The sequence below is a fragment of the Lissotriton helveticus genome, chromosome 7 (assembly GCF_964261635.1).
Source record: "Lissotriton helveticus chromosome 7, aLisHel1.1, whole genome shotgun sequence".
Taxonomy (NCBI): domain Eukaryota; kingdom Metazoa; phylum Chordata; class Amphibia; order Caudata; family Salamandridae; genus Lissotriton; species Lissotriton helveticus.
The window spans coordinates 43,831,022-43,854,357 of record NC_136068.1 but is presented as its reverse complement, the minus strand read 5'-3'; the positions used below and the strand labels follow the sequence as shown (position 1 = coordinate 43,854,357).

Genomic DNA, 23,336 nt, shown 5'->3' with positions numbered 1-23,336 from the left:
AACTGTGCTGATGCTTCAGGCTAGATCAGAATTTGTACAAAACAAGCACATTTTTCTGTAATTATGAATTGTGATGGAAATAAATATTTGCAGCCGATCAAAACGCATCAGTACACTAGACATTTGCACATATTATTGTTTGTGTGTGCAGAAAAAACGTATTTCAGTGCTAATTCAATGGTCATTTCAATTGAGAATGTAAGTAAAGAGGATGCGTTTGGATTAATGGATATGAAGATCTGGCGCCCAAGCGAGTCAGATTCTCTGGATCAAAGTTAAACGGTGCAAACAGGTCAGGGACAACAAACCCAGACAGCAAAACAACCCCTGCCTAAGTGTGGGACAAGCCTACACCAAACAGATAAGTTCAAATCCTGTGCACATGTCGCAGAGTAAATAGTTTCTGATGTCAGAACTCAACAATTAAGACAGTGTTCTTGAGAACAAAAGACAAAAAGATCTGAATTCCAATTTAGCGTGATAAGATTTATAAGTCAATCTTGATCAGTACATTTGACATGAACCAGCCGACACGTGTTTCGTCACACCGTGTGCTTGATGTGACTCTTCAGGGCTGTATGGTTCTAGTGTAGGAAATAGATCGCAGTTCCTGTGATAATTCCAACCCGGCTGCGATGGGTGAGGAATGATGTGGGTACGACTAGAGGATAACGGATCCCTGCTGGAAGAGGGGTAACAGCATGGGGTACTGTGGACGGATGCGTCCTGAGTAAAAGCAGCGGGAGTCTGTGGTATTAGTTCTGGCACTGGTCTGTGCGGCGAGCTGCGAGCACTCAGGACGCATCCGTCCACAGTGCTGTTCCCCATCTGTCTGACGTGATGCCTGCTCCCCATCTGTCTGACGTGACGCCTGCTCCTCATCTGTCCGACGTGACGCCTGCTCCTCATCTGTCCGACGTGACGCCTGCTCCTCATCTGTCCGACGTGACGCCTGCTCCTCATCTGTCCGACGTGACGCCTGCTCCTCATCTGTCCGACGTGACGCCTGCTCCTCATCTGTCCGACGTGACGCCTGCTCCTCATCTGTCCGACGTGACGCCTGCTCCTCATCTGTCCGACGTGACGCCTGCTCCTCATCTGTCCGACGTGACGCCTGCTCCTCATCTGTCCGACGTGACGCCTGCTCCTCATCTGTCCGACGTGACGCCTGCTCCTCATCTGTCCGACGTGACGCCTGCTCCTCATCTGTCCGACGTGACGCCTGCTCCTCATCTGTCCGACGTGACGCCTGCTCCTCATCTGTCCGACGTGACGCCTGCTCCTCATCTGTCCGACGTGACGCCTGCTCCTCATCTGTCCGACGTGACGCCTGCTCCTCATCTGTCCGACGTGACGCCTGCTCCTCATCTGTCCGACGTGACGCCCGCTCCTCATCTGTCCGACGTGACGCCCGCTCTTCATCTGTCCGACGTGACGCCCGCTCTTCATCTGTCCGACGTGACGCCCGCTCCTCATCTGTCCGACGTGACGCCCGCTCCTCATCTGTCCGACGTGACGCCCGCTCCTCATCTGTCCGACGTGACGCCCGCTCCTCATCTGTCCGACGTGACGCCCGCTCCTCATCTGTCCGACGTGACGCCCGCTCCTCATCTGTCCGACGTGACGGCCGCTCCTCATCTGTCCGACGTGACGGCCGCTCCTCATCTGTCCGACGTGACGGCCGCTCCTCATCTGTCCGACGTGACGCCCGCTCCTCATCTGTCCGACGTGACGCCCGCTCCTCATCTGTCCGACGTGACGCCCGCTCCTCATCTGTCCGACGTGACGCCCGCTCCTCATCTGTCCGACGTGACGCCCGCTCCTCATCTGTCCGACGTGACGCCCGCTCCTCATCTGTCCGACGTGACGCCCGCTCCTCATCTGTCCGACGTGACGCCCGCTCCTCATCTGTCCGACGTGACGCCCGCTCCTCATCTGTCCGACGTGACGCCCGCTCCTCATCTGTCCGACGTGACGCCCGCTCCTCATCTGTCCGACGTGACGCCCGCTCCTCATCTGTCCGACGTGACGCCCGCTCCTCATCTGTCCTCATCTGTCCGACGCGACGCCTGCTCCTCATCTGTCCTCATCTGTCCGACGCGACGCCTGCTCCTCATCTGTCCTCATCTGTCCGACGCGACGCCTGCTCCTCATCTGTCCGACGCGACGCCAGCTCCTCATCTGTCCTCATCTGTCCGACGCGACGCCTGCTCCTCATCTGTCCTCATCTGTCCGACGCGACGCCTGCTCCTCATCTGTCCGACGCGACGCCAGCTCCTCATCTGTCCTCATCTGTCCGACGCGACGCCTGCTCCTCATCTGTCCTCATCTGTCCGACGCGACGCCTGCTCCTCATCTGTCCGACGCGACGCCTGCTCCTCATCTGTCCGACGCGACGCCTGCTCCTCATCTGTCCGACGCGACGCCTGCTCCTCATCTGTCCGACGCGACGCCTGCTCCTCATCTGTCCGACGCGACGCCTGCTCCTCATCTGTCCGACGCGACGCCTGCTCCTCATCTGTCCTCATCTGTCCGACGCGACGCCTGCTCCTCGCCTGCTCCTCATCTGTCCGACGCGACGCCTGCTCCTCGCCTGCTCCTCATCTGTCCGACGCGACGCCTGCTCCTCATCTGTCCGACGCGACGCCTGCTCCTCATCTGTCCGACGCGACGCCTGCTCCTCATCTGTCCGACGCGACGCCTGCTCCTCATCTGTCCTCATCTGTCCGACGCGACGCCTGCTCCTCATCTGTCCTCATCTGTCCGACGCGACGCCTGCTCCTCATCTGTCCGACGCGACGCCTGCTCCTCATCTGTCCGACGCGACGCCTGCTCCTCATCTGTCCGACGCGACGCCTGCTCCTCATCTGTCCGACGCGACGCCTGCTCCTCATCTGTCCGACGCGACGCCTGCTCCTCATCTGTCCGACGCGACGCCTGCTCCTCATCTGTCCGACGCGACGCCTGCTCCTCATCTGTCCGACGCGACGCCTGCTCCTCATCTGTCCGACGCGACGCCTGCTCCTCATCTGTCCGACGCGACGCCTGCTCCTCATCTGTCCGACGCGACGCCTGCTCCTCATCTGTCCGACGCGACGCCTGCTCCTCATCTGTCCGACGCGACGCCTGCTCCTCATCTGTCCGACGCGACGCCTGCTCCTCATCTGTCCGACGCGACGCCTGCTCCTCATCTGTCCGACGCGACGCCTGCTCCTCATCTGTCCGACGCGACGCCTGCTCCTCATCTGTCCGACGCGACGCCTGCTCCTCATCTGTCCGACGCGACGCCTGCTCCTCATCTGTCCGACGCGACGCCTGCTCCTCATCTGTCCGACGCGACGCCTGCTCCTCATCTGTCCGACGCGACGCCTGCTCCTCATCTGTCCGACGCGACGCCTGCTCCTCATCTGTCCGACGCGACGCCTGCTCCTCATCTGTCCGACGCGACGCCTGCTCCTCATCTGTCCGACGCGACGCCTGCTCCTCATCTGTCCGACGCGACGCCTGCTCCTCATCTGTCCGACGCGACGCCTGCTCCTCATCTGTCCGACGCCACGCCTGCCCCTCATCTGTCCGACGCCACGCCTGCCCCTCATCTGTCCGACGCCACGCCTGCCCCTCATCTGTCCGACGCCACGCCTGCCCCTCATCTGTCCGACGCCACGCCTGCCCCTCATCTGTCCGACGCCACGCCTGCTCCTCATCTGTCCGACGCCACGCCTGCTCCTCATCTGTCCGACGCCACGCCTGCTCCTCATCTGTCCGACGCCACGCCTGCTCCTCATCTGTCCGACGCCACGCCTGCTCCTCATCTGTCCGACGCCACGCCTGCTCCTCATCTGTCCGACGCCACGCCTGCTCCTCATCTGTCCGACGCCACGCCTGCTCCTCATCTGTCCGACGCCACGCCTGCTCCTCATCTGTCCGACGCCACGCCTGCTCCTCATCTGTCCGACGCCACGCCTGCTCCTCATCTGTCCGACGCCACGCCTGCTCCTCATCTGTCCGACGCCACGCCTGCTCCTCATCTGTCCGACGCCACGCCTGCTCCTCATCTGTCCGACGCCACGCCTGCTCCTCATCTGTCCGACGCCACGCCTGCTCCTCCTCTGTCCGACGCCACGCCTGCTCCTCCTCTGTCCGACGCGACGCCTGCTCCTCATCTGTCCGACGCGACGCCTGCTCCTCATCTGTCCGACGCGACGCCTGCTCCTCATCTGTCCGACGCGACGCCTGCTCCTCATCTGTCCGACGCGACGCCTGCTCCTCATCTGTCCGACGCGACGCCTGCTCCTCATTTGTCCGACGCGACGCCTGCTCCTCATTTGTCCGACGCGACGCCTGCTCCTCATCTGTCCTCATCTGTCCGACGCGACGCCTGCTCCTCATCTGTCCTCATCTGTCCGACGCGACGCCTGCTCCTCATCTGTCCTCATCTGTCCGACGCGACGCCTGCTCCTCATCTGTCCTCATCTGTCCGACGCGACGCCCGCTCCTCATCTGTCCATCGTGACGCCCGCTCCTCACTCCCTCGAGGCCTGCATTGTCTTCTCAGCAAGTTTGAGGATTGTTATCTTTCATGGGAACCGCTGGAATAGAACCCCTGTCCACCGCGTCAACGTGCCGTTGCCTAGGCTTGTTGACTCTGCTCTTCAGAGATCTTTGGGCTACAAGAAGCTCTAGCATCTCTTTCTGCCCAGATCTTCCTCCTCACGGCATCCTCTGCACCGTGAGCCTTTATCCTTGGTGAACTGCTATAGGTCCTCTTGTGCCTTTGACCTGTGGGTCCTCTTGAAGGTTGTCTTAGCTTCCTGCTTGCTCTTTGACTCTCCTGCACTTGGTGAGTCCCTTGGACCTTGTTGGTCCCAACGCTGCACCTTCTTCGTTTACCATGACTGTTGCTGCTGCCAAGGCTTGTTGGTCCGACGTGAGACTGGTCGTAAAGGCCTCCTGGTCTTGCGCAGGGTCGCCTGGTCCTTACAGCTGCAGCAATAAGGTCACCGTCATCACTCCTGCATCTTCCGTCATCAGTGGTCATTGGTCTGCCATGCCTCCTGGTCACTTTCGATTGGCATAGACTCTGTCCCATCTGCTTGCAGGTACACCTGTTCAAGAATCCATCCTTGGATTCCACCGGACTCTTTCACCTTTGCCAGCAGCATCTTTTCTGAAGTCCTCTATTGTGGTCTACAGCAGTTTCCAACGTCACTTCGCACCTATGCACCCGGCTTCCTTGGTGTAGGTATCCTGGTTCCTTGGGGAATCCACAGGTGGGGTGACTCTTCAGCCTTCCGTAGGGTTTCTTCAGGGTCCACTGAGAAGGGTCCTTCTTATTAAAAACAGTAACAGCGACTTTCCCGTTGACTTGCATTGAGTACGCAGCTTTTTTTCCACTCTGCACACAGCCTCCGTGGGTTACTAGTGTACTTACATTAGGAGGTTCCTTGTGTCCTCAGCTCTTCCGAGTCTTCTGGTCCAAATCCCGATTTCATTATCAGTTTGCATTCCACTTCTTTAGAATATGGTTTGGTCTCCCCCTGGAGATCACTGTGTATTTGTGCTGGCATACCTGTTTTACATTAGAAACATTGTGTGTATTGTGTTGATATCTCCGGGTAGGAGATATACCAATGTGTTAGTGACTTTGTGTATTATAAATATAATTATTTTCGTTTAACCTACACTATATGATTAGTTCTGGTAAAACAAGCTGCTTACCACTCCTTCTGGACTAAGCCTGAAGGCTGTTCTCCACAGCTACCACTAGAGAGCTTTCTATGGTGATCTAAGACCACTAAAATTGCCATAAGGGTAGTCTGGATTAGTGCAAGGTGCTTCACTTAAAAAAGTGTGCACCATATATAGCAAGCCATCCTCCTACACCCTGTCCTCATTCGTCCGACATGACGCCGGCTCCTCATTCGTCCGACGCGACGCCCGCTCCTCATCCGTCCGTCCGACGCGACGCCCGCTCATCATCCGTCCGACGCGACTCTCGCTCCTCATCCGTCCGACGCGACGCCCGCTCCTCATCCGTCCGACGCGACGCCCGATCCTCATCCGTCCGGCGCGACGCCCGCTCCTCATTCGTCCGACGCGACGCCCGCTCCTCATCCGTCCGTCCGACGCGACGCCCGCTCCTCATCCGTCCGACGCGACTCTCGCTCCTCATCCGTCCGACGCGACGCCCGCTCCTCATCCGTCCGACGCGACGCCCGATCCTCATCCGTCCGGCGCGACGCCCGCTCCTCATCCGTCCGACGCGACGCCCGCTCCTCATCCGTCCGACGCGAAGTGACGCCCGCTCCTTATCCGTGCGACGCCCGCTCCTCATCCGTCCGACGCGAAGTGACGCCCGCTCCTCATCCGTCCCACGTGACACCCGCTCCTCATCCGTCCCACGTGACACCCGCTCCTCATCCGTCCCACGTGACGCCCGCTCCTCATCCGTCCCACGTGACGCCCGCTCCTCATCCGTCCCACGTGACGCCCGCTCCTCATCCGTCCCACGTGACGCCCGCTCCTCATCCGTCCCACGTGACGCCCGCTCCTCACCCGTCCCACGTGACGCCCGCTCCTCACCCGTCCCACGTGACCCCCGCTCCTCACCCGTCCGAAGTGACGCCCGCTCCTCACCCGTCCGAAGTGACGCCCGCTCCTCACCCGTCCGAAGTGACGCCCGCTCCTCACCGGTCCGAAGTGACGCCCGCTCCTCACCGGTCCGAAGTGACGCCCGCTCCTCACCGGTCCGAAGTGACGCCCGCTCCTCACCGGTCCGAAGTGACGCCCGCTCCTCACCGGTCCGAAGTGACGCCCGCTCCTCACCGGTCCGAAGTGACGCCCGCTCCTCACCGGTCCGAAGTGACGCCCGCTCCTCACCGGTCCGAAGTGACGCCCGCTCCTCACCGGTCCAACGTGACGCCCGCTCCTCACCGGTCCAACGTGACGCCCGCTCCTCACCCGTCCAACGTGACGCCCGCTCCTCACCCGTCCAACGTGACGCCCGCTCCTCACCCGTCCAACGTGACGCCCGCTCCTCACCCGTCCAACGTGACGCCCGCTCCTCACCCGTCCAACGTGACGCCCGCTCCTCACCCGTCCAACGTGACGCCCGCTCCTCACCCGTCCAACGTGACGCCCGCTCCTCACCCGTCCAACGTGACGCCCGCTCCTCACCCGTCCAACGTGACGCCCGCTCCTCACCCGTCCAACGTGACGCCCGCTCCTCACCCGTCCAACGTGACGCCCGCTCCTCACCCGTCCAACGTGACGCCCGCTCCTCACCCGTCCAACGTGACGCCCGCTCCTCACCCGTCCAACGTGACGCCCGCTCCTCACCCGTCCAACGTGACGCCCGCTCCTCACCCGTCCAACGTGACGCCCGCTCCTCACCCGTCCAACGTGACGCCCGCTCCTCACCCGTCCAACGTGACGCCCGCTCCTCACCCGTCCAACGTGACGCCCGCTCCTCACCCGTCCAACGTGACGCCCGCTCCTCACCCGTCCAACGTGACGCCCGCTCCTCACCCGTCCAACGTGACGCCCGCTCCTCACCCGTCCAACGTGACGCCCGCTCCTCACCCGTCCAACGTGACGCCCGCTCCTCACCCGTCCAACGTGACGCCCGCTCCTCACCCGTCCAACGTGACGCCCGCTCCTCACCCGTCCAACGTGACGCCCGCTCCTCACCCGTCCAACGTGACGCCCGCTCCTCACCCGTCCAACGTGACGCCCGCTCCTCACCCGTCCAACGTGACGCCCGCTCCTCACCCGTCCAACGTGACGCCCGCTCCTCACCCGTCCAACGTGACGCCCGCTCCTCACCCGTCCAACGTGACGCCCGCTCCTCACCCGTCCAACGTGACGCCCGCTCCTCACCCGTCCAACGTGACGCCCGCTCCTCACCCGTCCAACGTGACGCCCGCTCCTCACCCGTCCAACGTGACGCCCGCTCCTCACCCGTCCAACGTGACGCCCGCTCCTCACCCGTCCAACGTGACGCCCGCTCCTCACCCGTCCAACGTGACGCCCGCTCCTCACCCGTCCAACGTGACGCCCGCTCCTCACCCGTCCAACGTGACGCCCGCTCCTCACCCGTCCAACGTGACGCCCGCTCCTCACCCGTCCAACGTGACGCCCGCTCCTCACCCGTCCAACGTGACGCCCGCTCCTCACCCGTCCAACGTGACGCCCGCTCCTCACCCGTCCAACGTGACGCCCGCTCCTCACCCGTCCAACGTGACGCCCGCTCCTCACCCGTCCAACGTGACGCCCGCTCCTCACCCGTCCAACGTGACGCCCGCTCCTCACCCGTCCAACGTGACGCCCGCTCCTCACCCGTCCAACGTGACGCCCGCTCCTCACCCGTCCAACGTGACAGCCATTTCCCCTCGGTCTTCCAATGTGAAGCTAGTCTCCTCCCTGACTGCCGATGTGACGCTGCTCCCCCGGTCTGCTGTGACACACATACTCCCCCATCTTCCGTCATGGCACCGTTTTCTTCTCTGCCAAAGTACACACTATTGCCCCGTCTCTCATGCAAATTGATGCCATTGCCCCATCCCAGTGTGGTTCCAAACAGCTTCGCCCCTCCAGCGTGCCTGTACTCATTCTTTCTGATGCCTTTCTTTTATGCTGTTAGGGTTTGTGACATGAATTGCCACTCTTGCTGGCCTATTGTAACTTGCTTGTAACTACTGCAACAACCCAGTGTAAATTAACTAGGATAAAAATTATTTTATTGTGTTACTAGTATTCTTCCTCACACCGTTTTCTCATACTTCTTTTTTTTTTTTATAGCTTCCTTCCTGGATAAATTGAAGACACTACGTCAGGAATGCAACTCTGTGGTGATGGAAATTGGAGGGGCCCTGCTGGATATGGTAAGAATGTCTGGGATGGCAGAGAGCCACTAGGATGCGTCACTCAGAGGTGAACAAAAACAGAAGTGCTGGAGTGACCTCTGTGTCTTTGCATAGTTTTCATAAAAAGAAATCTGGCCAATTCAGATGTTTGTCAGAAAGTCTGCTAAATCATACATTTGTCTGCTGCTGTACTTGGGATTAGATGTAGTTGTTGTCTGTGTGCAATTTTTAAGATCTAAGTGTTGGGAAGTTGAATCCCTCAACCCACAGCTCCATGGTTCCTCCTTGTAAACAGCATTGTGTCTTCCACTGTTGCACGGCGGCTTCTCTGTTGGCGATACTGCAGCTGGTCACTATTCCCTTGCACCCACAATGCTTATGAGAGCCTCTCCTAACTTCGAACTGCTCGAGCTACAATGGCAGAGATATTATGGAAGGTGTAATTGCTTGCTGCCCTTGGAGTTATGGCGAGTGTGCTGTTCCTAGAAGTACTGTGGGTGCATATTTATGGAACAGTAGTAGACATTTGCATCAGTTTGAAAGAATTACTAAATAGCTTGGATACGTTTTTATAGGGCGTGGGACAGATGAGGAGCGGGGGTGGGACAGATGAGCGGGGGTGGGACAGATGAGCGGGGGTGGGACAGATGAGGAGCGGGGGTAGGACAGATGAGCGGGGGTGGGACAGATGAGGAGCGGGGGTGGGACAGATGAGGAGCGGGGGTGGGACAGATGAGGAGCGGGGGTGGGACAGATGAGGAGCGGGGGTGGGACAGATGAGGAGCGGGCGTGGGACAGATGAGGAGCGGGGGTGGGACAGATGAGGAGCGGGGGTGGGACAGATGAGGAGCGGGGGTGGGACAGATGAGGAGCGGGGGTGGGACAGATGAGGAGCGGGGGTGGGACAGATGAGGAGCGGGGGTGGGACAGATGAGGAGCGGGGGTGGGACAGATGAGGAGCGGGGGTGGGGTGGGACAGATGAGGAGCGGGGGTGGGACAGATGAGCGGGGGTGGGACAGATGAGGAGCGGGGGTAGGACAGATGAGGAGCGGGGGTGGGACAGATGAGGAGCGGGGGTGGGACAGATGAGGAGCGGGGGTGGGACAGATGAGGAGCGGGGGTGGGACAGATGAGGAGCGGGCGTGGGACAGATGAGGAGCGGGCGTGGGACAGATGAGGAGCGGGCGTGGGACAGATGAGGAGCGGGGGTGGGACAGATGAGGAGCGGGGGTGGGACAGATGAGGAGCGGGGGTGGGACAGATGAGGAGCGGGGGTGGGACAGATGAGGAGCGGGGGTGGGACAGATGAGGAGCGGGCGTGGGACAGATGAGGAGCGGGGGTGGGACAGATGAGGAGCGGGGGTGGGACAGATGAGGAGCGGGGGTGGGACAGATGAGGAGCGGGGGTGGGACAGATGAGGAGCGGGGGTGGGACAGATGAGGAGCGGGGGTGGGACAGATGAGGAGCGGGGGTGGGACAGATGAGGAGCGGGGGTGGGACAGATGAGGAGCGGGGGTGGGACAGATGAGGAGCGGGGGTGGGACAGATGAGGAGCGGGGTGGGACAGATGAGGAGCGGGGGTGGGACAGATGAGGAGCGGGGGTGGGACAGATGAGGAGCGGGGGTGGGACAGATGAGGAGCGGGGGTGGGACAGATGAGGAGCGGGCGGTAGGTTGGTAGTTGGGGATGAAAAAGGAGGTATTTCAACAAGTTGCAATTACCACTGTTGAAATGGGTTATGCATCATATTCGATTAGCATGAGTAAGATGATTCTATATGGGAAGAGAGGAGCATCATTCCAATAGATAAAGATTGAGAGCCACCAATAATCTGCTGAAACTAGTCCCATCCCTTCTTAAAAAAAAAAAAAAAAATCTAGGTTTATTTATTAAACTGGACATAAAATTGGTTTGTTGAATAGTATGGCGTAGTAAGTGTGCAATGTTTAAATATATATTTTTTAACAATGTTTTTTTGCATTTTTGAGTGTTTAAAGTAGTTAAAATGTTTGTGCTCTCGGTTTTAATGCGCAATTGTTTGAAAAATCGTTTTATTTTCACTTAATATGTTTCCTTGAGTGGTCTTCATTTCAAACCGATGCAGTATTGCTTCTTGTTATTGAGATTTTTAGTAAGTGCAGCTGCTTCATAGAATGTTTAGCATAACTTCATTATAAATGTGACATTTCTAATTTGTAACTCGTATGTACACTCTTAAATTGTCTGTTCTTTAAATTTACATTCCATTTCTCAAATCCTAGAGGTTCATTTTTAGTGAGGCACTTTCTATTCCCCATTGATAGGCCTGGCTACAGGTTGGCCTCCTATTTGTGGCAAATAGCTGGGTTCTCATGTGACTTAAGTCTATTGTCTGCTTAATGTCCAGACAGCATCCCATGAAATGATCCCCTGAAACCATGCACCCCTCTGTGCAACTGTGGATTGATAGAAAGCATTCTAACATAAAGAACAAAATACTAACAAGGAAATTTAGGCAATAGAACAGTTGTCGAGAGGGAACATTTCCAACCCTAAACTAGGCGAGATCAGTTATTTAGGAGAGTTGACCTTGCAAAGAGTGCCTTTAAAATCCATTGCAAGGTCTGTGTAATTCTTTTATAATTCACTCCTCCTTTTGTGCTTAGTCTGTGGCCAATATTTGGTTTTGTGTTCCACCCTTCACATCTGTTTCTCCTCGCTGTAGTTCGATGGCACAGAAGGGGCTTGGTTCCAGAAGATCTCCTCGCGTTTCTGCAGCCGTCAGTCATTCGCTCTGGACCAGCTCAAGTCAAAGCAGAAAAGGGACTTTCGGTTCAATGAATTCATCCGGGTAAGGTCTATCCTTTAGAGCACTAGCAGTGATGAGTTTACTGAGAGCACTTTAGTGTAAGTCCATGTGCTTCATTTCAAGAAGTTTTAATCCTCGTAGGGTGTCTGCTGGAACAGTGGTGACAATTTAGGTGGCTCTAAATTTTCTGGTCACCAGTTTTAATTTGTTAAAGATCTTGAGAGTTTTCGTTTACTGACCCATTGTATGTGGCAGCTGCTTCAGACCAGGTGCCCGAGCATGAAGTCTCTTATTGACCACAAAGCTCTATACGTTTTTCAACAATGCGTATTGCAGGACAGACTTCCCTACAACATCAGTAATATGCAAGTATGTGTGATGGGCTTACTGAATCCATTTCCTGGTGCCGCAGTCTGACCCTGTGTGTAGATCCCATTCTCTAGTTACGCCTCTGGGTAAAAACGTAGACTTAGGGAATTTAAAGCCCATTATATCCTATGGGATTTGTATTTCCGCGGACGGGATATCGTCACCGCTGTGACGGAGTAACCCGTCCGTCTAGAACTAAATCAGGCCCTTAGTCTTGTGCTTGCAATGTAAGATGTGTCTTTTCCCTGTGAAATTTCCAAATTTATATTTAATCAATTTGTATTTTCTGTCTAGTTGCGCTATGCTAGTGATAGACACGTCTTTAAAACACTTAAAAAATATGATATTATTCAATATGATTGATACTGTCCTTTGTGTAGCAGGGGCTAGGCTTTGTTAAACCACTAAAAAGAGCAACCCCAAAACTCCACTGGACAAGGTATCTGTAGTAATAATACCAGTGAGGAGTGTCAGGAGCCTCTGAGGATGTTCTGTTTTACTCTGGATTGACATGGGGCAGTAACTACATGCTATTTCCCCTCCACCTGTAGGAGGCAGAGAGCCATCCCCGGTGCAGGCGACTGCAACTGAAAGACATTATTCCCTTCGAGATGCAACGGTTGACCAAATATCCACTATTGTTGCAGAACATTTCCAAGTGCACAGGTGAGCAGGGAGGAGCTCTGCGAGCAATTACATAGCATGTTTTCTGCGATTTGAAGCTGTGTGAGCGGTTATGCAAGTATTAGGGCTCCAGACTTTTACGTATTTCGGACTTCGTGTTACTGAGAGAAATCATTTATAACTTTATTTTTCCACAGGAGCTATTGGCAAAATCTACCTTGCTCCGTTGTTGACATGCTCGAGTACACGTGAAAAACCATTACATTGATAACTTATAGGAATCTTGTCTAAATTACCACATAGCTAGAGAAAGCAGAAAGCCCTATAGTCTGGGCCAGTGAAATCATCCAATTCTGTGGCGTGACTATTTCTGCATAATTACGGTTTGGTCACACTTGAGACCTAATCGAACATCTGCATCATTATTCCTGGTTTAAAAGTCTAAGGAAGGGTCAACAGTTAATAAAGGAAAGCACCAGTTATGTTGATTGCTGTATTCAACTGTTGCTACTAAGAGATGAAACTTTGCAGACAGGATTAATGTATGTTAAAATTACTATATGGTGAAATAATACTGTCTTATCAGATGCCAAATTATGCTGCATAATTTGCTTTTTCTTGCAGCAAAATGTAGTCAACCATGTTGCATAATTTAGCCCTCCATTGGTGCATAATTCCAGTGGCCCTGACATTTATATTTGCACCTGGCTGTGTTATTTTCTGCAGACACTTAAGAGTAGGGACTCGATGTGGAGTTATCCCTTTCTTTCAATGCTAGATACCTCAGTTGGCTGGAAATGTATGCCAGACTCTTATGAATGGCTGTTCCAAGGTGCCCAGTAGCTGAGACTTTTGGCATTCTGCACCTGTTCCCTACTACTGCTAGTAGGTGTTTCTTGGTATTTGATTTTATTGATCTTGGTTGACCCAGTATCTGCCTTTTTAGATGTTTGTTTCCTGTTCTGTGCTGTTTGCATTAGACATCCGATAAGTGTTTGCGATTGTATTTGTTGTATGGTACCTGTTATTGCTTGCATTGATTAACTGGTACATGCTGCTATTTGATTACTGATTCCTGTTGCCTCTTATCACTGGAATCGTGTTACCCGCTGCTGTTCGGTGGCCTATAGTTGCTGGCACCAAGCACTGCTGGCATTACAAACTTAGTCCCTGCTGCTGAGGTCTTTGACAACCTTTACATTTGTTGATGACATATGCATGCTATTTATCTGTGCTAGCCTTCAGTACTCCTGCCAGCCCCCGCTAGCATTATGAACCTGGTCTGTGTAATTAGGTGACAGTAGGATCCGGGTGTCTAGGATTGCTAGGCTTGAGTCCTTTTGCCTGCAGATACTGGCTTGGGAGTCAGATAAAACACCTTTGTTTGCTGATAGTGGATGCATTATATGTTACTTTGGGTGTTTGGTGTTTCTTGATTGCCAGGCGGGCCTGTCTTGATTGCCTGGCGTCTCCCATTGCTACGCTTGAGGCCTGTTTTCTGTAGATACAGGGTGTGGGAGTTTTGTGGAGTAGCAGGAGTCGCTGTAAGTGGAAGCCTTGTGCCTTTCATTTAGTACTTGATGTCTGCCAGTGGTGGTATTGGCAGTCTTGCATTTCTTTTGCCAACATAAATGCATACTGCATGCCATTGCAAGTCGTGACGACTCTTACTTGTTGTTACTGGCTTTGGTAGTCTGGTAAAGTATCTGGCCTTGCTGACAGTAGAAGCCTGTTACCTGCGGGTCCTAGCAGTGGGGAGTGCGAGCTGCCATTCCTAGTTGTGAGATCCTTGTGCATGCTGTTGCTGGCTCTAGATGCTTGCTTTCCTTTTTGCTGAAGTTCAGTAGTCCTGCCTGTTGCATATTTAACTAGAACCGCGTTCTTTGAATCTCCAGAAGAAGCAGAGGAGAAGCATAAGGTTCAGAAGGCTGCAGAGTGCTGCCGCCAGATCTTAAACCACGTCAACCAAGAAGTGCGGGACACCGAAAACCAGCTGGTATGAATGCACGGGTGCACCTTACCCGTTTCCTGTTGGTGTTTCAGTAGTGAATGGGGCAGGTTGAGGGAGTTGTGGGTTTGTATTTATTTGTGTACTGTCTGCCAACTCTGTCATACAAACTGCAGTGCAACTTATCTGTGCCAAACTCCTTGGTACCTCCATTGTCTGAGCGGTGTGTGTGTGTGTTTTGTGGGTTTGTATCTGTATGTTATCTATGTTTGCGCATGGTAAGAAGGTGTTGTGGCTCAGTAGTGATGTCTTGACTATGTCTGATCATGATGTGAGGGCATTCTGGGTCATGATCTAAGTACTTGTGCCTGAGCAAGGTACGAGGGCAGCCAAAGGATCAGACTACCGCCCTTCCTCTCCGCCCCCATGGATATCACCTGCGGAGTCCACAGGGGCCATCTCTGAGTCCGACCCTCTTCAACATCTACATGGCCCCCCTCACAGGCATCGTCCTCAACATAGTATCTTACGCGGACGATACCCAGGTCATCCTCTCCTTCACCAGAGACCCCACCACTGCCAAAATTCAACTTCCAAAGAGTAATGTGAGACGTGGCAGTCTGGATGACCAACAGCTGCCTAAAACTTAACACCGAGAAGACAGAAGTCTTCGTCATTGGAACCACCCCTTCAGCATGGGACAACACCTGGTGGCCCACTGCCCTTGGAAGCCCACCTACCTCCTCAGACCACGCCAAAAACCTGGGCATCGTACTCGACTCTACACTTGCCATGAACAGACAGGTCAACGCAGTCACCTCCAGCTGCTTCAACATCCTCTGCTCCCTTCACAGACATTCAAATGGACCCTGCCCCGAGTCAAGGAAGACGGTCATCCACACATTCCTCTCCAGCAGACTGGACTATGGAAACGCTCTCTACGCCGGCATCAACAAGTCCCTACTCCGCAAACAATACAGAACACCGCGGCTAGACTCACCCTAGGCTACCCCTAGGCACGAACGCATAAGCCAACACCTGCGGGGACTCCACTGGCTACCCATAGAGAAGAGTCACCTTCAAAATCCTCACCGACGCCTACAAACGCCTACACAACAACGGACCAAAATACCTCAACGACAGAATAAACTGCCACGTACTCAAAAGAAACCTCGATCGTCCAACCTCGCACTGGCTGAAACCCTGCGCATCCACAGAGCTAGAGCGGCGGAAGAGCGTTTTCCCACATCGCAGCCAAGACCTGGAATGAGCTACCGGTAGACATCAGATGCGCCCCCTCCCTGAACACCTTCAGGAAGACTCTCACGACCTGGCTCTTTGGCTGAATGGAGCTGCGCACCCCCTACCCGCGCCTTGAGACCCTCACGGGTGAGTAGCGTGCTTACAAATTCTTGATTGATTATGGAGAGGCTGCTTCTCATCGCTCTAACCTTCTTGGAACCTAGCGCTCCTCTTGAACATGGCAAGCCAGATAAGAAGATCTTGAAATCCAAAAGGGGCCTGTTTGTGCTGAGCCCGTGCAGACTTTAACAAAGCTGCAGAGCCTCAGGAGCTGTTTCTTGTTGGTTCGGATTCCCATCAGAAATGAAGCCCCAGGAGAGGCTATTTTTTGATTAAACCAGGGGACAGTGTCCCTGATGCCACCGAGTTTCCCTTGAGTAGTGAGTCTAGCGGGGTTCAGCTTCTGTTTGCTGACTAAAACATCCTCCATCAAAGTATTTTCAAGGTGAGCCTTAAGATACTAATTTAAGCGGTCGACATTGATTGACTGTCAAGCGAGGATATGGCAATGGAAAAGATGAAGAGGCCTGAATAAAAGGCCTGCATGTTCTTCTGTGTTTGGACCAGCCCTGGTTTATCTGAAACCACGTTTGGCACATTTATTTTGAGATTCTTAGGCAGGTGCTCATTCCTCCCAAAGGTATTATTATGCATTTCATAGAGCGCACGGCTAACCCCGACGGGATAATAAGTGTGAATGGAAGAGCATTCCTTAGGATTGTCTTATCCCTTTGGAATTCTATGTCCGTCACTTTAATGCACATGAACTTGCCCTTGCCATTCTGAAACGCCCTTAAGGCAACCTCCGCGGGTAAAGTGCTCTCAGTGGTTACACGCCTTTAGCACTTCAGAAATCCGATTTTTAAGTAATAAGATATACATTTGTCTCCAATTCAGTTTATCTTATTCATCGAATGAGTTCACCTGGACCAACATGCAGTGTTCACTTGTTAACTAACCTAAACATCTTATGTGCTATTAAGTGGAAGGTACGGGCATTATAATTTTGGTTAGCAGATCGCCATCACGTCCTTGATGAATAGTTGGTTGCAAAATCATGTACATTTGCTGGATTCTGATCTAAAAAATGTGAGGGACTACGAATGATAGCCAGGCTTTGTGAGACTGTTTAAGTGCTGTTGCTCAGCCCGAGAAGCTTTCATCTAAGAGTTTCATGTAAGACGGTAAATGTTGCCTCTGGGACAAAAATCAAGCAGTGCTTTTGAGTCTGTGTGCAGTCATCTGCGCATTATGTGAATGAGAGAGTAATGATGTATAGACCTGAAAGTAGACTTTGGCAAGATGTTTGCAAACGGCGTCCAAATACCGTGCAAGCAGCAGTGTGCAGGCTTTGCAGTCCTTGTCTCTAGATAATTCATTCTGCTCTAACTTTATTTTACAGAAACTTGCTGACTACCTCAAACGTCTGGATCTATCCTACATGAAGCAGAGTAGTGACATCCTTGTCAATGAATTTAAGGTTGGTTCTTTCAACTTATTTCAAGTATTGAGGTTAACACTGGCTGATATGTATTCTTTGAGGACTTGCATAGTAACAATGGAGGGAGAGTGTTGCAAGTGCTGAAAGTGTGAGATGGTTAGCATTGGATGCTGGTGGAATAGCGTAGGAACTACCCACAACTTATGGCGGAGAAACACTGCCTGTGGGGTTTTGTTTGGTTCTGTGGAAGTGCTGTGTGGGATAAGAGAGTGCTATAATTACTGAATATGTGTATAGTCTAACCCCTTTGATGCTTCTGTCGGCCAACGGCTGTCGCGAACACTACCTCCGTGGTGCTGCACACATCCGTTGGCCGACGTGGCCCGCCCACTCCGCTAAACCGCCGCACAATGCTGGAATTGCCGCCGCGGCTAAGCACTAGTGGTGACTCTCATTGTGTAGGGAATGACTGGTACAGTGGTAGTGTGGCTGTATCTGATGATATTGCACTTCTATCTGCGGGGCCACTGTCGGTCCAGCTCCCCAAGGCCTAGGGGCTTCAGGTGCAGGGCTGTCCTTTGGATTTTGAAAACCGCATACTGGGCAGGTCGCAGTTAGGGGTGAGTCTCCAAGTTGAGGCTGCAGGCGGCAAGGTGGAGCCAGGCAAGGGCCAGCCTATGGTGACTCAGGCTCAGAAACGCTGGGGAATCTTCGTAGGACCGGTGGGCCACTTGGGCAGTGGTCATCGGGTGCAGAGGCAGGTCTTGAGGTGGTTTCGCGGTTCCCCAGGGCAGAGTGTTTTGTGTTTCGAGTTGGTTTCTTCTGGACAGGTGCGATGTCCATGGGAGATGTGGAGCCTTTGTAGAAGACAGGCAGTCCTCCCAGGGCTCTGGTGGTCATGATCTGTGGTACAAATCGCTTTTCTTCAGCAGGGTCTTTGAGGGCTGCAGACAGGGCTGGGTCCAAGTCAGTTGGTGACTTCAGTCTTCGCTGCTGCATGGCTCATCTTAGTCCTCTTTTTTTGTAGGTAGTTGGAATCTGATTTCAGTGTCTGGTGGAGCCACTTAAATACTAGATTTAGGGTAATTACAGGGGAGTAATAGGTAGGAGCCAATGGGATCTTTACCTGGGGTGTCTATGCCTACTATTATGCCACCCTCCTGTGGGAAGGGGGCATAGCCCTAGCCCTAATTGGATAAGTCCTACCATCTTCAAGACGGTGGGCACTGAAAAGTCTGCTTAACTTTTCCTTCAGCACCTAAGGGGTGGAGTTGGCGAAGGTGGGGACACCTCCTACTCTAGCTTGATTTTCTCATTGGTTCTCTCACCAAAAGCAGGGGCGGGGTTGAACCGAGGGAAGGCCATCTGCTGCTAGCATCAGAGGCTGGGGTTCCATTACAAAAGCGGCAGGTCTTTGAAGCTTCCCTCTCGAGCACTGGGTCCATCCTAGGGGAGGTGGTGTGACACCTCAGCCAAGAGTTGGGATTTTTCTCTGGCCTCAGAGAGCAGGGGCTCTCAACCCAGGGGTACAGAAACATGCCTGGTGGTGGCTGGCACCCTAAAGCCAATCGGAGACCACGCCAGGGTTGGTAGGTTTTCAGGGGGAACCTCTAAGCTGCCCTCTGAGTACATGTTTTAATAAATCTAACACTGGCATCAGTGTGGGGTTATTACGATGAGTTATTTGGTACTAAACACTACTGGTTTCAGTGACGCCATCATGGTGCTGGGAAACTCGAGTTGTCGAGTTATCAGCCCAGGTACCTTCTATGGCTTCTCCGGTACTTACAATATTGAGGAATAGACTTAAATATTGTAGGGGCATACCTGCTCATGCAGATATGCTCACACCTGAGATATAGTGCACCCTGCGTTAGGGCTTGTAAGGCCTGCTAGAGGGGTGACCTAGCTATACCTTAGGTAGTGCTGCTGAACATGGCACACAGGCAGGGTTACTTGTTGGATTTGTCGTTTTTCTCTTCTCCAAGGCATGCAGACGGCAGCGGCAGTGCCTTGGTGAGGGGTACATAGGGGACTCTCTTAAGTTCCCATGCCCTAGGTACCAAAGGTACCGTTTACCAGGGACTTGTAGGGGGCCCAAGTTGCCAATCGTGGTACAGATTTAGAGAAGAAGCACTGGCCCAGGGGACCTGGTTGGCAGGGACCCTATGCACTTTCAATCAAAACCACATCATTTTCCAGGCAAAAAGTGGGGGTCTGACCATGTCAAGAGACTTTTTTCTCACAATTTCTAAACGGCAATTAGAATGTCAACTGTGTCATCGCCAGTAAGATTTCTGATGATATCTGCACAACACTGGCTACAGTTCAGCCCACGCAAACATTGTAAAATATGCAGATCAACCAACTCGAGTTGAAAAATCATCTTGCTCTCAATTGAGCCAGAAAGTATACAGTTTCCTAATGTACCTTTTTACTTAGCCATATCCACATTGGGCTATTCAGAAGTATGTCACTACGGATGTGCTAACAGTCACTCCAAATTTGAAAAAAAGGGTGCAACCAAAATCAGTCCCGAAGAGAGGATGCACCAAGTCAAGCGAAAAAGATGAAGAGGAGCAAAAATGGTGGAGATTCTGCAGATAAAAAGGGATTTCAATGCATCCTTTTGAGAATTTTGGATCCCATCAAAGTCATCGGTGGAGCTGAGCTAGAAAGTGGCAGAGCAAGCTGAGCTCAATCCATCCACCACGCCAGAACCACAAGAAGAAGAGCAAAAGCTGTTCTTCGAGAAAGAAGACCTGGAGGCTTCTGGTATTTTTCAGGAGCCAACAGTGTAGACCAGAAGCAAGACCCTAATTCAAACTCACTGATAGAGGGAGTATACTCCTACCCTCCGAGGCCATCTCCTCTGGTTGACATTGGCATGTACAACGGGGTGGTAGAGAACGCATCGGACAATTATGGGGTCCAGCTGGAAGAAAACAAGGCACAGACTTGCTTTCTTCTGGAAACTCTCCTAACCGTGCAAACCAACAGCTAATCCCTTCCAATTCTGCCCAGCATTCTAGAACAGGGGAAGGGAGGCGTTTAAAAAACGAGCGGCTGCAAGGCCATAAACCTGAGGGTCTAGAAGAAATATAAACACTCTTCGAAAGTCCCCCTGTACATGCAACTCTAGATTCTATCGTAATGGCCACTACAATAAAGAGGGTCAGTGTACCTACATCCACCGGCCCGCCCACGGAGAAAAAGAGCAAAAGACTGGAAATGGTGGGTTGAAAAATGGAAAGAGGAGCAGTAACACAGTAGAGAATTACTACCTTCAAATCCCTCCTGAATTGTTATGCCCACCAGCATGGGGAAGAAGTGGGGGAACTAATGAAGCACTTCCCAGAGCAGTTCCAGAGATGGGCAGCCATATGTGTGGAAGAGGGGAAGACAAACATATGCCTGAAGTCTACTCTTGACACCAGAGATACGACTAGCAGGCAGATGGTTCAATCTTGAGGAGGCACGCCTAGCTAAGAGTGCCAAGCTTAAAGAGCAAGGTGCAGACAAGCATCAACTCAACGAAGATAGACGGGCCATGCGAATGGCAGAGCGCACCTGGAGATCAGCCCCTTCGGCACTGCACCTTAAAACTCTGAAGAAAAAGAGAAACGCCTACTTCAGGAAAATCAAGCGCATAAAATCAGATTTCTTCAGCTTCCAGCTCAACCAAGAAAACTGTTTGAACTAATCAATACACAATCCAAGGAACAACCCCAACTATCACATAGCACAATAGGCGTTATACCATCCTGTGAAGACTTCTCTGCTTTCTTTAATCTAAAGACTGATAACATAAGGAACGATCTCCTCAATGACATAAGCCTTTACTCCAACCCCCACAGCATAACACCCACTGAATCAAAAAACAATGCTGCATGGTCATCCTTTGACACCTACTCGGAAGAAACAATCGACAAACTGCTCAACACATTGAAACCTTCTAATCACCTCACAGACCCCCTTCCTGCTAACGCTGTAAAGGACTTCATCCCATTACTCCTCCCACTCTGGACCAAAATTATCAACAGTTCACTTCAACAAGGACTCATCCCGACTCCCTCAAAGTTGGACAAGTCACACCTAAACTCAAGAAACCAATAGCTGACCCTACTGACCTAAACAAATACCGTCCTATTACCAACATTCCCACCCTTGCCAAACTGTTGGAAAAATGCGTACAACTCCAATTGACGAAACACATTGATCAGGTTGACCTCCTCAACCCTCATCAATCAGGCTTCCGAGCAGGGCACAGTACTGAAACCGCTATGACACACATAATTGATGACGCCCTCCAAATCCTAGATCAAAACGATACCTGCCTCCTCATCCTTCTTGATCTCTCCTCAGCATTTGACACAGTCAAATACGAGAATTTACTTGAGCTGTTAAACACCAGAATGGGTCTCTCTGGGACTGTTCTCAAGTGGTTCACTTCCTTTCTGCATAACAGGTCTCAGAAATGCAAGAGCAACAACTTGATGTCCCCACCAGTGCCTGTAACATTAGGCGTCCCACAAGGATCTTCCCTATCCCCAAGATTGTTCAACCTGGTCATGGAACCTCTCACCACCTTGTTACAAGCATCTAATGTACACTTTCACATGTACGCCGACGACACCCAACTATATCTCAAATTACAATCCCCCAAAGACATTAAACTGCTGAACTCAACGCTCAGAAACACCCAATCATGGCTTGCCGATAATCACCTCAAACTCAAGCTCACCTCCCGCGAAAATCTCCACCACTCAAACTTGACTTAAGCTCCTAACTGCACTCAATGTCCAACCTACCATCGTGGACTAAGCGAAATCTTTAGGCATAACACTTGACGCCAATCTCAACATGCAACAGCATATCAGCAAGGCAACTAAGGGAGCTAATTTCCAAATCAATACCTTGAGGAAACTTAAACCCTTCCTCCCAGCCAAGGACTTCCAAACTGCAGTACAAGCCCTAGTCCTTCCTCGCTTAGACTACTGTAGCGTCGCCCTCTGCGGACTCCCCCTATCTACAACTGCACCCCTGAGAGCCTCTTTGAACGCTGCAGCGAGACTCATCACTGGATCAAAAAAACACTCCCTGACCTAAAATCCTTGAACTGGCTGCCTTTTGAGGCCAGAATACATCTGAAAATTGCCTGCATGACACATAGGGCTATACACCACAACTCACCCGGCTACCTCACTCAGAAGCTGACAATTTCTGGTGGCTCAAGAACCACTAGAAGTACTAAGAATCTTCTTCTGAAACCTTGTAGATTCCGGAAGGAAAAAACATATAAGCGCTCCTTTTCAGGAATGGCACCCAGGATCTGGAATTCACTCCCTCCAGAAACCAGGCTTATCTCCTCCACTACATTTTTTAGGAAAGAAGTAAAAGCTATCCTCATGGCTAAATTCACCTGAACCTTTACTTTGGAACTATTTGAGACTCTTCACCTATTTGTAATATTGGTTTATCTGATTGTCTATTTGGAATATTGGTTTAGCTGATTGACTATGCTCCCTCATGTAACTACCCTATTTTGCTACTCATTTATTACCTACAACTATTCTTTGCTCAAAAGCCTGTTAATCACTCTTGTTTTTCTTACCCCTTGTTTTTTGTAAAGCGCTTTGATATCTGCAAAGATCTTGTTCCGCTATATAAAACTTTCAAATAAGTGTTCGGCTTACGGTCCATTGCCTAAGCAAAGAATAGAAACTTGAAAACAGATCATGCCGCAAAACCACTTTCCAGTCTCTTATAGAATGTCTCTTTTTTCACAGAATATTGATGTGAAGGTGACTTCACTAATTCATGAAGGCTCGCTTACCTGGAGGGTTACCAAGGATAAGGCCGTGGGTGAGAATCATGCTATTATAATTTGTGTGCACACTGTGCTCTCTAAATTAAAATTTTGGGGGAATAGATGCTCCATTATATAGGAGGTAAAATCAAGAGGTAAAGCCTTTTGTACTCTCATAGCAGGGTTTC

At 52.4% G+C, this 23,336-nt stretch overlaps 1 protein-coding gene across 6 annotated transcripts in view; it reads left to right on the top strand.

Moving 5' to 3' along the window:
• The window catches only part of ARHGEF1 (Rho guanine nucleotide exchange factor 1), a 459,136-nt gene that overhangs the window by 351,728 nt on the left and 84,072 nt on the right, over positions 1–23,336 (top strand). For all 6 annotated transcript variants that reach the window (XM_078651355.1, XM_078651350.1, XM_078651354.1 and 3 more), the window contains 6 exons: positions 8,800–8,882; positions 11,572–11,697; positions 12,576–12,690; positions 14,544–14,644; positions 17,301–17,378; positions 23,129–23,204. In XM_078651355.1, the coding sequence (XP_078507481.1) occupies positions 8,800–8,882; positions 11,572–11,697; positions 12,576–12,690; positions 14,544–14,644; positions 17,301–17,378; positions 23,129–23,204 (579 nt within the window). The remainder of the gene's footprint in view (positions 1–8,799; positions 8,883–11,571; positions 11,698–12,575; positions 12,691–14,543; positions 14,645–17,300; positions 17,379–23,128; positions 23,205–23,336) is intronic.